This window comes from Ambystoma mexicanum, chromosome 3q (genome assembly GCF_040938575.1).
Source record: "Ambystoma mexicanum isolate Mex_15411 chromosome 3q, UKY_AmexF1_1, whole genome shotgun sequence".
NCBI lineage: Eukaryota > Metazoa > Chordata > Amphibia > Caudata > Ambystomatidae > Ambystoma > Ambystoma mexicanum.
The window spans coordinates 164,780,678-164,796,352 of NC_090926.1; the positions used below are offsets into that span (position 1 = coordinate 164,780,678).

Consider the following 15,675-nt stretch of genomic DNA (forward strand, 5'->3'; position numbering starts at 1 on the left):
CCCCCGCTGTCTGCAATTTGAAGCTAGGTATGGACAGCGTGTGCATATAAGCTGACCTCAAAGGTCTATTAGCAGAATGACGAGAGAATCGATTGGCCAGGTATTCTGGCGCTAGATTGTTCTGAGCCCTGAAGGTTAAGGCTAATGTTTTCAGGGAGATTCTGTGTGCAACCGGGAGCCAATGTAGGCTGCATCTACTTTCAGAGATGTGACGTTGCCTAGGAATGTTAAGGGCGGCCCTGATGGCATTATTCTGGATGACTTGTAGCTTGTCAATGTTTCTTTGGCTAGTGGCTAGATAAAGGGCGTTGCAGTAATCAATTTTTGCCATGATTAAGCTTCTGGCAAGGATGATACGATTTACGGTTGTCAGAAACGGTCTGCACACTGTAATCGGCTTACATGTATAGCCCGAAGCAGACACCATCGCATTGGTCTGTCTGGTAAGATAGTGTTGAGTCCAAATAGATGCCAAGAGTTTTAGTTACTTTGGATACTTTAATATTATTACCATCAATAGTGAAGGAATTATACACAGAATCAAGTTTAGCCAATTTGACATTCGAACCGAGGATCAGTAACTCAGTTTTTTCATTATTAAGGCAAAGCCCATGATGTGCCATCCAGGCCTGGATGACTGAGTAGATTTCATTAAGAGCTCTCGTGTCAGCAGTATAGCCACCAGTGAGTGGAATGAGTATCTGGGTGTCGTCAGCGTAATTAGTGTAGGAGACACCCAGATAGTCAAGTATGTCGAAAAGAGGCTTGGTAAACACGTTATATAACGTGGGGGAACACACAGGACCCCTGTGGGACTCCGCAAGGGACAGGTGCTGGTTCTGCGAAGGCCAGAGGAGAGAAGACCCTCAAGGTTCTATTAGACAAGAAGGAACGGATCAATGAGGAGGCTTCATCGGAGAAGTGAGCTGCAGTTTTGAGGTGGTGACACAAAATGTTATGATCAACTAGATCAAAGGCTGCGGAGAGGTCAAGTAAGAGGAGTGCTAACTTACCCATGTCTTTGAGGACCTCAATTTGAGTTTTCAAATCAATCAAGGCAGTTTCTGTACCATGTCTAGGATTTTTTATAGTGATAATATCGAATACAAAAATGTCGAAAGTCATAATTTCGAGAAAATGTTGGGAAAAAAAAATCTAATTTCTTTTTCACTACGTTTTTTATTTGAAAAGGGGGGTTCCCCCCTAACCCCACTTTTTTACTCGCGAAACCCAAAAACAACTATAAATAAAGAATTCAATATTTATTTTTTTCGACATTATTTTTTCGAAATTATTGTCTTTCGACATTTTTTTTCTCGATATTATGACTGAACACCGTCTAGGACGGAAGCCAGATTGATGGAGTCCCAGTAGTTAGTTTGCTTCAAGGTAGTCCTAAATTTGTAAATAGGTGGCACGGTCCAAGATTTTTAAGAAATGGCACGGTAGTGATGGGTCGATAGTTAAAAGGGTTGCTTTGATCAAGAGTAGGTTTTTTGATTAAAGGAATGACCCAGGCATCCTTAAGGTTATCAGGGACAATGCCAGATCTGAAAGATGCATGTATAAATGTGGTGATAAAAGGCACAAAGTCATGAGCCGCGTCTTTAATAATAGGAGCGGCGCATGTATCGCCTTGGCAATTTGAGGGCTTAAGCTTCCTTATGTTTTCTACTTCCTCCATGGTAAGGGGAGAGAAGCTAAATGGTTTGCAGGTAGGTTCCAGGGTAGGTAAATTGAGTAGAGGAGCGTTCAATGTAGAGTCAATGAGGTTACTTTTAGCATTAATTTTAGATTGAAGAGTGGTGATTTTTATCTACAATGCTTTTTGAATATTGGTACACCAAAGAGTGTCTGGGATAAAGGTGTGTAAAGGGGCTATCAGGGACTCAAGTTCCTTTACAATCTTGAAGAGTTCCTTCGTGTTAGATTGGGCTTTCAGGATACGTTTGTTATGAACATCTTTTTAAGTGGAGGAAGCAAAGGCTATGTTCTTGTTGATTAGCGAGGGTGACCTTTTCCAAAGAGCCTCAGCCTTTCTTTTTTCTTTTACGCAAGTCTCTAAATTGTGGAGTAAACCAAGAGTTCAGATGAAGGCGAGGTTTTTGTTTGCGTGCCTTTAGCGGTGCAATGATGTTAAGAGCTTTTAGCATGGCTTGATTGTAGGCATCCACTAAGACTGTGGGATCTAAGCAGGAGGATATCGCTGTATTGAGTAACGGAAGAATGATGGGGAGAAGTTTCTCTGAGGTAATGTCCTTTTTGTTCCATGTTATGATAGACGGGGCAACATTGGGTTTCAGAGAGTGATACGAGGAATGTATTTCGAAAATTATTTGATAATGGTCAGACCACAGACATGGAGTTACTGAGATCAAATTAAGAGAGCAATTCATGTCGGCAATCCAATCAAGGGTACGACCCTCAATGTGAGTAGGCACTGTAATGTGTTGATTGAGTCTAAAGTCAGTTAACTTGTTAGCGAGATCAGTAGCTTTGGAGTAGTTTGCATCTTGGTATCCTAGATTAAGGTCACCAAGTAGGAGGACATGGGAGTTAGGCTTAGTGTTAGTGGCAAGAATGGCAGAAATATCCTCACTAAATGACGAGGTAGGTCCTGGGGGCCTATAGATAAGGTAAACTGTGGCCTTTTGATTAGGTGAAATTGGGAGTTTACAGGCGAGAAGTTCTGCGAATGGTATTTGAATGTTAGGAATCACACTGAGTACCAGGGAACTTTTGAAGATGACAGCTATTCCGCCGCCCTTAGCTTGGTTTGTATCCCTGTCACATCTGATGATGGAATAATTATCAGGGACTGCCAGAGATAAGGAGGGGCCGGCTGCAGGATGCAACCAAGTTTCCGTGATGGCCAGTAAATTGAGGTTTTCACACGTAATCATATCAGCAATGTCTAGAGCATGCGCTGGGAGGGAGCGCGCATTGATAAGCGCACCTAAGAGTGTCTTGACTTTGGGATTAAAAAGTGCATGATCTTGGTCTACTTGCTTTCTTCCAGCCAGTACCCGGCTCACCCTTCTGGAATATCCCCTGCCCTAGAAACCCTAGGGAACCTCTAGCTCAGCCCACACTTGGCACCAGACTGCTGGGCAAATAGGTTGAGTGTTGTTGGTGTACTCGCCATTCCCACCTGATCTGGTTGGCTTGCTACCAGGTAATGTAATATCTCCTACTGCCCTTATTTTCCCTGATGCTCCTGCTGGTGCACCCAGAACTGGTTGTTGTCTGGCTCACAGCTAGCCTATCTCTAAGGGTTTCCCCTCATGGTTGCATGTGCTGGTGCCCACTAGCTCTTGGACCCAGGTAAACAAGACTTTCACAGTCCTCACCCAGTTACCTTGGTCTTTCACCAATGCTCCCTTCACTAAGGCAACCTGCCTCATTTTAATGTTCACTCTACTCCCGGGCCTGTGTGGTTTAGCCGTCATTGGGATCGGTCAGCTTGCCCTTCTCTCTTCTGAACTTTCTATTCCTCATCCTTTGACCCCGTTTCTAGTCTCACTCATCCTTTCCTTCTCCTCTCTGATGGGTCGCTTTTCTCCTCACCACTCCTCTCCTTCCAATAAATGTTTCTAGCCAGGTTCCTTCATCCTCCTTCTGGTTGTTTTGCTTTATCTCCTCCTTCTTGACTTTACCTTCACAAAGGTGCCCTCTTTCTTTTTCCTTCTACCGATCCTCCTTCCTCCCCATTACCCTCTATCGTCTCATTCTTCTCCCTGCTCCTGATCTTTCATTGCCTGCTCACTCATCCTCTCCATCACCCTCTAACTGTCCACTCTCTCCAGTCTCTCTCTCTCCCTCTTATACTCCTCCCAGTTTAGGATTGAGGTCATGGTTGGAAAATTGTTAGCACTTGTGTGCAAAAGGGGCTGGACCCTCTGATTAACTGGGGCCTGATTGAACTACTGACTTCAAGTGTGTGTGTTTGTGTGTGTAATTTGGGTTGCACCACAGCTCTGTACACGAAGCTCACAAATAGGTGGTTTGCAGTCAGGCAGTCTTGTGTTCACAGCCACCCAAAGTTATGATGGTGTAGCAAGATTCCCCGAGTATGAGGCTGCAATGCCCTTATGTTCTCCTTAAAGGAAGCTTCCTTCTGGTGCCACCTCTAGGATTTGTTTGTCTCGCCAACCGCACCTGTCAGCCTGTGGCATGCGTTTCCTCTCCACTTGGAACCACAACTAGCAAAATCATGGGGCTCTGTACCTTTCTTAGTCACCAATAGTTCCTGTACTTGCTAGAGTCTGACTACGTCTTATGTTCTGGAGCCACAGGAAGAGGGGGCTCATATACCCTAACTAATAAGGGGTGCCGTTGTGGCCAGCAGTGGTGGGGGCAAATGTAATCAAGATATATAGTCCACGCTGTAGAAAAACTGATTCAGTATTCTGTATGTACTTCTTTAGTGAACAACTTGTATCAGCAGAAATATCATGTCTAGTGTCCCCAACTCAGAGAGACGTTCATGTGTAATTTCAATAGAAAAGTGATATTTATTCCCTTTTTTAAAAATCAAGAATATTGGCAATGTACCAAAAAAACTTTAAAAACGACATACTAAATGAAAATATTAGAAGGAAAACAAATATGTACAATCTGGTGAGAAGAATACTCTATTCATTCAAGCATTAAATTGACAAAGAAAAGATTCTTGAAAGAGTAGAGAAAATCAATGCAATTAATTGAAGAATAAAGAAAGTCAGTGCAATCAGTTAGTTGAAACATATCCATTCCATTATTTCATATCCACCTCTGAGTAGTCATGGCGTCGGAGGTTTCCTCTGACCTCTAGAGTCTACTGAGCTTCTCTTCATGAGCAAAGGTTGGTGATTCCATCATATCACATAAGTAGGGTCCAGGGGCTTGACAGCTAAATCCACATATCATTGACTGTGAGAACAGAAATGTGTGGTTAGCTGTGATATGCCTAGTATAATTTCATAATACTTTAACCTGATATCATAGAAAAATAATGGTCTCTGTCAAGCTCTGGTGACTCCTGATATTCTGCCTTAATTTCTTATGCCACTTTCTCTCTCGCCTCTTCTGTTAGTGGGTTTTTCTTTCTCCTTTCAAGGTAACTCGCTTGTTTGTATTGTGATAAAGCTCATATTTGAACCGCTTTATTTCTATAAAGGAGGAGCAGGTAGTCGTCCTGATGTGCTGGTTACTTTATTGTGTTCAATATTGCCAGTAAAGTATTTCAGTCTCAGAGAATGGCTATAGCATGCTCGCTGGCGTCCTGCTAGTGGGTGGCTGTGATTTCTGATATTTTACAGGCAAGTCTATGTACATCCTTGGAGACAGTCCAGCTCTTCCCTGTGGTTTTTACCTTTTTTTTCCTGCTGATTTATTTTGTTTTAATTCTTCAAAAGTTGCCAGAATTTCCCCTAGTCATAGCTTTAAGCTGCTAAATTTTCTAAGTACATGTTATTGAATTCTTGATTGATTAATTGTAATGTTTAACCTTGTGAAGATGTCACCCGTCCAAAATTACTATTATTGTTTTAAATATTGTTCAGTGCCAAAAGTCCCTTGAAACGGACATTTGAATGCTCACTCATTAGCTATGAATCTCAGACTTTGGAAGGCGGTCTTGTTAGGGAGAATTCTCACCCAAGTGCTAAATTCCCTCTACCTTAGAGCCCGCCAGCTCTTTTGCTATATTTTGGGACTTTTTCATTTCCAATGTGTTTTACTTTTGTGTTCTTTGTAAATGGGGTTTTAAATAACTCCATAGGCATCATGTTTTTCTTGTGTCACACAGCACCTTCAGTGCAGTGGCCAGGGCTGTCTTTCAGACTCCCCAAGGTTTAAATACCTTCTCTGGGATTGACTACTGTTTCCCAGAGCATATAAAGTTAAATTGACTTTGCTAGTCTTTTTAAATTCATAGACCCAGCACACACTATCTTCCTAAAGAGTGCTGGAGGGGTTGCCTAGCATCCCCCATGTCTAAACACTCATGCAACAGTCTTTTACCCTTTCCTCTTAAAATGGCTTGGGTCAGCCATGTTTTTCAATATGGCGCCCATGACCCCTCTATAAAAACAGACTGCGGTCATCTTTTTTCGCAGTTTCTTTTAGGAAAGGTCCTTCTTATGTTTAACTCTGCGTGCCAAACCAGGTTTGGTCGCTATGTTCGATGCCTTTTGGCTGGCTACAGTGCTGAGGCCCTCCTCTGGTGCCAGTGTGTCTGGGGTGGACAGGATGTGAGGGAGGTGCCCGAAACTCCCTGTGCTTAGTCTCCTAGGAGACCTGAATGCACTCTGGCATGATTGGCTGGCTGACTGTCCGGCAAGGACAGCCACTCTGCTGGGTGAGTGGCAGCTAGGCTGGGATGAATGGGAGAAAACTGTTTAAAAGCAGGTTTCTGGGACTTGGAAGGCAGAGTCGACCACTGGAACCGAAGACAAGCTGAAGGAAGACGACTGCTGCAACTCCTGGACCGTTGGTTTGCCCGGTGAAGTCCTGCTGCAGGTCTGAATTGCCTGAAACTCCATCGACAAAGAAGCCTCTTCAAGAACGACTTCTTCCCTTGAGCTGGTGGGAACAACCAACTCATAAGCCACCTGGACACCGTCTACATACTGGTCGACTTTTCATCAGAGTGCTGTTGAAAACCAGATAGCCAGTGAGGATACCAGTTAGAGACTTTAAGGCACTTAAATCCGTAAAACCGATGCTTAGCCAAGCTTGTGGCCTCTTACCTGGGCAGTGCAGGAACCTCCCGACGGCGTCCTTCTTGTCCCCACGACTGGAGCTCAGGAACAGTGAGATCTGCAGGAACTGCCTGGAACAACTGCCTCAGCTACAGCTTGTTGTCATACCTAAGGTACTGTGCAAACGTGGTGTGGAAATCTTTTCTGCTGTGGTGAATGTTTGTGAAACTTTCCCAACTTTGGTCTTGTTCGCTCCTAAACTGACATAACTCTTTTTCTGGCAAACTACTTCCTCGAACTTTGGCAAAGACTTAACCGTTTACTACCAGGACTGTGCTATCCTACCCAAGACTCCGAACCATTGACTTTGGCCCAGGCCTATTGGATTGCATTGCCAGTTCTAGTGAACTGAAACTATTTGCCCTGCCTATGAAAGTAATTGTGCTTTAATTGTTTTAACCTTTGTCTTTCTACCCCTTTTGAAATTTACTGAAGTGCCATTTTGCTCCCACTTCAGGAGAGCCTAACTTGTTCAGAAACTTATTGGTTGTGTACTGTAGTGTATTAGATTGTGATATTAAGCTGCTTCTTACTAGTGGAATGTTTGCCAACTGACTGTGTAAATAAATGTATATTCTTTTACCAAGAAACCTTGAATAGTATTTGTTTGAACTACTGTGATTGCAAGTCCTTTGTGTAACAGCTTGTACTGCTCACATTCCTCTTGAGATGTCTGGCTGCTCAGCCACTGCTACCTCATAACTGTGTAGTATAGGCTTACCAAAGGTGAGATTGTGCTTACACCTGTAGTCTTAATTGTGTGTATTGTTCCCAAAGGGTACTGCATGTAATTCTGCCTAACCGGTCTCGCCCGCCGAATAGGTCCCTTTTTGTTCTCGTTGTTCTCTCCCTTGCTGAATTTCCCTTTCCTGGAAGAATCCCTTCTTTTCTTCCAGGACTTTGGAATATCTAATCGGCCTGCTCTTGGACCTGGAAATCTCTGCAAGGCTGCAGTGCCCAGTACCATCTCCCACGAGGGAGGCCTTGCTTGACAACTGTGGATGGATGCATTTAAGATTTGCACATTACAAACAACTGTGTCCTTCTTTTCTAGCAGTCTTTCCTCCCCGCTCTGTCCCACAAGGGTTTGTGGTGTTGACTTTGAGTAGCAGCGCCTGGAGATCATGCATTTGGCAGCGCTCTGTGGTGTAAAGCCCACTAACCTAACACGCCATTGTCTTGCTTCCCGTCCACAGGTGCGCTCCATGGTCAGTGATTTTGCCGTGTTCCTGACCATCCTGACCATGGTGATTGTGGACTACTTAATTGGCGTTCCGTCCCCGAAGCTGCAAGTCCCAAGTGAATTCAAGGTAATCGCATGAACGTTCCAAACCTTCCTCTCTTCTTCCATGGCTAGAGCTCAACCAGAAGCAGAGTTCTCAAGCAAGCTCTGTGTACCCTTTTCCTGACTCCTTAGTGTGTTTTTTTTTTTATTTTGATTGTTGCTTTGTAGAGAGTATGCAGAACTCTTTGGGGGAACTTGTGGATCCCAAGTGTATGTATATGTATCTGGTCGAATCAAGTATAAGTGCATGACCCAATTGTAGACTTTTCAAAAGAATGTCTATTTAACAACTCTTTATCATTGGGTACCTTGGAGGTTGTGGGCCCGAGAACCTGTGCCTGCCCCCTAACAAGACCAGACCCAGATCAGCCGAAGATCAACATGCACCCTGTTGTAACTCACAATGCACTTTGCTCTGTAGCAGGACCACCCCTGGCAGACTCATTCTTGAGGCTGACCCACTGAAGTGAAAAGGCCTGCACAAAGAATCACATGTGTGACTCGGCCAAAGAGCAGCTTGCTAGTGTTTGTGTGCCCTTGGGTGTGCCTAGGGCAAATGCAATATACACAAAATTTAGTGGAACGGCCTGATGTAACTAAACATTGTTCATAGTCGTCGCACATGTGCGGGGTACATCAACAAGCAGGCGCACGTTTTTTGGCATTGGCAATTCCGAAAAGTCCTATCTGATGTTAAATCATGTTTCATAGCAGCTTTCTTCACTAGACCAGTATTTTGACAACAAAAGGGTTCTGTGATTTTCTGTGTGTTTCCCTCGAATACTGGTTCACATTATGTACTCTATTATTTTTTTTTAAACGTTTTAATTAAGATTTTAAGAATTGAACAATACAATTTGCTTAATGAATGCAATAAGAAGAAAATCAACAAAGGCCAGTTCTATCCACACGCCCCTCACCGCCCCCATAACTAATGAGGAAGAACAAATTAAGCAAACATATATTGCAGCAGTGTCCCAAGATGAGCATTTCAAGAATACAAATTTCACAGGCAATAATCTAGACAGATCAAGGTAGGTCTGGCCCTATTTTGGGGGGTGAGTGATCTAGTGCTTTGGGGAGTTATAGAACTGGCACTTTGAATCCTTTGCGGAATTCTTGAGTATATTTACTGTTTCAATCTTTATTTACATTTATAGCATCGCACAAAGCCTTGAGACATCAAGGCGCTAGTTGCAGTACAAGTGCGATAGCACCCTCCACCATGTGGAGGACCACGCTTAAAAGTTACAACATAAGGGTAGTTTGTGAGTGTACAATCTGGTAAAGCAAATAAACATGAAAAAGCAACATTTGTGTTGGTGCACAATCTAGAAACCCTCCCCTCATGGTACGGGGGCTACGTCAGTTGTGCAAATAAACATGAAAAAGTGTCAAGGATTTCAATCGGGCACACACCCGGGTCTCGCCTAGCATGTAGTGCACAAATGAAATACTTATTTTTTTTCTGTGTCTATAGGTTCAATATTCTGAATGATATACCACTCATATCACACCCGTCTCAAAATACCCCCCAGGTCACACTGGACCAGGAATCAGGCTAGTTGGTAAAAGAAAACCTTTATTTATTTAAATTCAAATCACACAAGTTTTAATATATATATATATATATATATATATATATATATATATATATATATATATATATATGGGGCAGAAATCACCAAGCGGTGACAATACAATTAAAAAATAAGTAAAGCAATTGAATTCACTTATAATAATGCAGAATGTAAAACACAGGAAAAAGAACAATTTTGGTTTGTGAACAAATAGTGTTTAGGTTAATATTTCCCCCTGCAAAGTTTTTAAGGCACAAATGAGCAATCCTACACAGATGTCAGTAAGCAGCAGATATTCAGGAATGAAAGGCAATGAATGCAATCTTCCCTCCACAAACCAGAGACAAAACCGTTTTTGGAAATTGACACTTTTAAAATGACAGTTGAAAATGGCTTTGTGACACAAAATGGGCAAAAATGCTTAAATTGATAGAAATTCTTATGAAAGCAACACTAAACGGGTCCTAACACACATGAGCGACAAGATAAACAGTACACACTTTAGATCAGGATGGGATTGAAGAAAACTTTGAATGGGGAAAAAGACATGTGTAAAACTTTGGTGAAATGTAAATTTGCGGCAAAATTTCACTATGCGATTTTTGATTAAAAAAAAAGGGGTAAAATTCACTGTTTAGTTGTGGATGTAGCTGAGGGTCTTGGGTATAAGTGAGAGGTGAAATTAGGTTTCTATCTATAGAATTGAAGAAGTTATAGAAGTTTTAATAAGAGGCGTTTTTGAAAAATAGGCGCAGATAAAAGCAGAAATTCCGGTTTAAAAGATTGGTTTTATTACACTATATTTATGACTATGGAAAAGAGAATGTCACACATGAATCGGTTACTCACAGCCGATCGTAACTCCTCATGTATGATACTCTAGCTTCCGTTCTTATGGGAATTACTTTATTTAATCCAAATCACTGATGGGTTATGGTTTAATAAAAACAGATGAGAGAAAAATCAGCACAAGAATGGTTCTGACAGTATTGGCGTTCTGAAGTTAAAGATGGGATGGGTTGATATTGGGATAAAACAAGGCAAATATACTATGGGTCACTGTTATTCCTGTTGATACTTACAGTCCCTTGTAATTAAGATTGGACCGTCAGAGTTATGGTCATCGGATCGGGTCTACCGGCAGCAGGGCACTTCTGGAGGGATCAGTCAGCTGGGCGGTTCTGGTCAATTGGGACGTCACCTCATCTGGATTTGGAATGGATCAGCCCTTCTGGTCACTGGACACGGCAGATTAGCAGGATGCGAGTTTCAGCAGGCAAGCCTTAATGGCAGCAAACCAGACTGGATCAGAATTAAATTCTCTTAAGTTTGGGATGGTTGAAATTGGGTCTATCTAAAAAGAGTTCAGCAGTGCTAAAGCCTGGATTCTGCAAAGAAGTCTGGAATCAGCTGCAAGGTGAAGAGTTCTGGAGCAAAGCGCTGCACGGAATTCTGGATGTGTTCAGGAAGCAGTGTGTATGTATGGTGAGGTTCCTATCCTACCAAATGACATCACAAAGTTTATGGTGTGGGCAGAATTTCAAACCGCACCCCCGCGGCTGTGAGTGGCCAAAGGCACTTTCCTTGTTCTGGTTGGCAGTCAGAAAAGCTATCATCTTTACGATGGGATTTAGGAACTCGCACATTGATTTGAACCACAATTTTAAATACACATTTTTATAATTATGCCCTCTACTAAAATCAGACACATGCATTACATTTTTTTATGTGTTATGCTGGCGTCCCATTCCCAGCTCTGTGAGAGCTGTCTTCGTTCTGTGGAATTTCATCAATTTTAACCATAACAGTTTGGCCTAACAATTTCTAATTCAATACATTTCTGGGCGATGACTCCTAGAATGTGGGTATAAAATATCATATTTGCAACATTAATAGTTTTGCCATGATCAGTGTTTTGGTGTATCTTTGATTCCTTAAGAACTCCTACCAAATCTTCAAATGTCTAGCATAAGTTCAGATTTATAAGTATGTATTTTTCACTCGTCTACTTATTTTGGCTGTCATGTTAAAAGGTTCTTAGGCAAAATAAGTAATTTCCATTCAAAATCCAGGCCAGGTTTTTTTTCCCTTACTTCCCAAGTGGGCAAATGGCCAGTCCTTTGAAGTTCACTGAGAAACCTCCTCCACATCCTGCCCCTCCTCCTGGGAGTAGCTTAATGTCAACATTAAGTGTCATCTTTCCCAGGCTGGGCCATGTCCAATCAGAATTAACCGGTTAACTCCACTGGGTTACTTTAAGATTCACTAAAATCTTTAATTTAAAAGATCTAAAATGAACAGAGTTTATATGGGATGTTGACAATTAAAGGAATTAAGCCCTTCACAAAAACATGCTTTAAACAGGAACATTTTGCACTTCTTCAGAGAAAAAAAAGACATTTAAACTGGGTTTGTACATCTTATTTTCTTATGCAGCACCCACACATTCAACTCATTATTATTCTGTCTTTGAGTGCTGGAAATTGTCTGCCATCTGGAAGAAAATATTCTGCTTATTCTTGGAGCCTTCTCTGCGCAGCTGAAATTGATAAATTGCCATATTTATCCGCATTTTTCCTGTGTGACTGAAAACAATTTGTTGCTGGACTGGTGTTTCATAAGGACATCTCTTAGCTGCTGTCAGTCAGTGAGGCCCAGTTTTCTCTGACTGCACTGGATGATCTGTAGTTTTAGCACACTTTTCATTTCAATAGTTCACTTGGAACATGACTGAATTTAGCGACAAAACAGCACTTTGAAGGTTGCAATTGATTGGAAAAACTGTATTTTAAAGGCCTTTTGGATTTTAGCCCACTTCTGTGGCCTTGCCTCGTGTGACAGGTAACAGCACCCACTGGCTTTCAGTGAGTCCTGTTTTTACACCAACTTTGACTGTGTGTGTGGCAGGGTGGTACAGCCTTTGTGATTTATGAACCATGCACAGTTTTGCAGATTTGGGGTGCACAGGGGTTAGCGCATCCATTTTTGGCAGTTTCTTTCCCCCATTGGCAAAGGGGTGTAGTGGGAAACTTTGGCATGGGTAATAATATCCCACAAAAGCAACATTTGTGTGGGTGCACAATTTATTTTAATTTTATTTATTGCATTTATTATACGCCCAAACCCGTAGGTACCACGGCGTAGATTACAGAGTACTTAGACTTGGTTGTTACATTACATAAGTAAAGCAGTCCGGTTTGCAGTTGTTACATTACATCAAAAAGTAGTACAGTTTGCCGAAGAGTACATAGTATTGGTCATTAAATATACTATAGTAGAATAATGGGGCTTGCCATTTGGATTCATGTTGCCCTTATGACATTCCCCAAAGTGTGTATATCCAATTTACAGGCAGGTGAGGTTGCTAGCGTTACAAAAGCCGGTAGAAAGGTAGGGAGCATTTAGTGCATAGGCAGTAGTGATTAGTAGACTGGGCAAAGGTCGGGAATATGGTTAGTATTTGTCGAAAAGCCAAGTTTTATGGAATTTCTTGAATTTTTTCAATGAGGGTTCATTGGTGATGTTGGCAGGGAGTTTGTTCCAGATTCTGGGTGCTGTTATGGGGAAGCTGGATCTGCCTGATCTAGAATTCTTTAATCGTGGAATGAACAAATGTGGGTGGGCATTGGACCTAAGTGGTGTTGTGGTGATTTTCTGGCGTAGGCTTTGGTTAAGGTAGCTGGGTGCAGTGCCAGATATGCATTTGTGGGTTAGTGTGAGAGTTTTGAGAATTATGCTTTCTTTTATGGAAATCTGGAAAGCCTCCCCTCACGGTACGAGGGCTACGTCAGTTGTGCAAATAAACATGAAAAAAGCAACATTTATGTGGGTGCACAATCTGGAAAGCTTGACCTCATGGTATGGGGCTACATCAGGTGTGCAGATAAACATTTTTTTTTAAACTTTATTTTTGAATTTTGAATACAAACGAACCAACATGGTGCTCTGTCGAAACCATTGGAAAGGGAAAAAGGGAAGAAGGGAAAAGAGGGGGGCATGAGAGGAGATGAAGGGAAGATGGAAGGAAGAAAAACAACACAACGTTACCCAATCCCGAGTTCCCCTCTGAGGCCGCCTCCCCTCCCACCCCCCCAAGATGAAACAAGCCCGAAACAGTCCATCAGAGTCTGATAGTTTAAAAATTCAGTGGAGTGTTGAGGATCTTAGTTCCATAATCTCCTTTCAGGTATCAGATTAATCGGAGTTAGAAGATTCATTAATATTTAGCAGATATGCAATATATGGTCCCCAGATGTCGGGGGGGCGTGCATGCAATGGTAGGGTTCTTATAAATTCACTTTCCACGTCCTGGAGGTATGTTATGTCTTTTTTCCAGTCTTCCATTTTGGGTAGTGGGTCTCGGCTCCATGACATGGCGATCCTCCTTCGGGCCAGCACCAGAAGAAGGGATGCTAATTTACGTGATGCGGGTTGCAGGTATTTAGTGAGACCCATTAGTGGCCCCAGTGGTAGTGGGGGTCACCTGTTCGCCTATGATGTCGGCAGTTGTTTGTAGAACCAAGTTCCAGAAACGCCTTATTCCAGGGCAGTCCCACGCTAGGTGGAGGAAGTCTGCACGGGCCGCTGCGCATCTATCGCATTGGGGTGACGTTTCTGGGTGAAGCTTGTGTTTCTTAACTGGGGTATAATATGTTTGGTGTAGAAAATTGAAGTGTATTAGTTTATAGTGGGTGTTTAGTGCGACCTTTTGAGTTTCACCTAGGATATAGGACCAATCCTCCGTGGGTATCGTCTCCTGAATTGCAGTTTCCCATTTTAGCTGTGTTTTAGGGTTGGGTTTCCCAATATCGACCACCAGGGATTTATATAGCAACGAGACTAACCTCCCCTCCCGTCCCCCTGCGCCTGAATCGTGTTATGCAGTAACTCCCACGTGGGGGGTTGTTTGGGAAATGAGGGAAATATTTTGTGTAAGGTGTGGCGAAGTCTTAAGTAAAGGAATACATCTAGGGAAGTGTTTCCGCCCCTATCTTTGCCATTTGTGGGGTTAGAAAGGTGCCCTCTGGGAACAGGTCTCCGAAGGAGTGGACGTTAACCTTGTCAGCCCATATTAGGAATACTTTTTCATTCGTGAGGGGGATGCCGGGAATAAATCTGATAGGCAATAGAGGGGAGAATCTTACATTCACACCATATTTGGCCGCCATCTTTTTCCAGATTGCGTATGTAGACAAGACTGTGTTGAGCGTGCTGTACGGAACTGGGATCTGATTTATGATGACAGCACTTAGCAAGTCGGGTGAGGCCAGGGCTTGTTCCACCTGCACGTGTGGGCGAACAAAGTGAGTCATATACCAGAAGCTCAGGAAGTGAGCCTGGACCGCCCAATAGTATTTTTCTATATCTGGGAGCGCCAGACCTCCCTTCGACGTCGGTAGAACTAGTGTGTTATACGCGACACGAGCCGGTTTACCCGCCCATATTAGCTCCAGGACTGCCGACTTGACTTTCTGGAGAATGGAGAAAGGATTTGGAGAGGAGTAGTGGGATGTTTATGAATAGATACAGAAGCTTAGGAAGAACGACCATTTTTGTCAAGGATGTTCTACTTCATTGCGTTAGTGGTAACGATTTCCACCTGTGTATACGTTCCTGCAGAGAGATTAACGTGGCAACATAATTATCTTTGTAGATCTCGTGACATGTAACTACCCAAATAGCGCACCTTTGAGTGCTCCCATTTAAAACCATGATCGTCAGTACATTCAGTTGTATTGGGAGTCGAGGGGAATACTACCGATTTGGAATGATTAGTTTTAAGACCTGACATTTGGCCGAATCTTATCACTTCGCGCATTACAGGGTTAAGATTCTCTTGGGGGTCACTGACGAACAACACGACGTCATCAGCGTAAAGAGAGACAATCAACCTGTGGGGGCCTAGTTTAAGACCTCGGTGCAGGTGGTTTTTTCGTAATCTCGATGGCAGGGGTACCATGATAAGGGCGAATATCGGGGCTGAAAGCGGGCAACCTTGTCGTGTTCCCCGCTCTAATGATATGCTTGTGGATCTAGTGTTTCCTAGAGTGACATAGGACCGTGGGTC

At 42.8% G+C, this 15,675-nt stretch overlaps 1 protein-coding gene across 1 annotated transcript in view; it reads left to right on the top strand.

Moving 5' to 3' along the window:
- SLC4A8 (solute carrier family 4 member 8) overlaps positions 1 to 15,675 on the top strand; it is an 846,795-nt gene that overhangs the window by 713,815 nt on the left and 117,305 nt on the right. Inside the window, exon 17 of the mRNA XM_069653405.1 lies at positions 7,940 to 8,053. Within this exon, the coding sequence (XP_069509506.1) occupies positions 7,940 to 8,053 (114 nt within the window). The remainder of the gene's footprint in view (positions 1 to 7,939; positions 8,054 to 15,675) is intronic.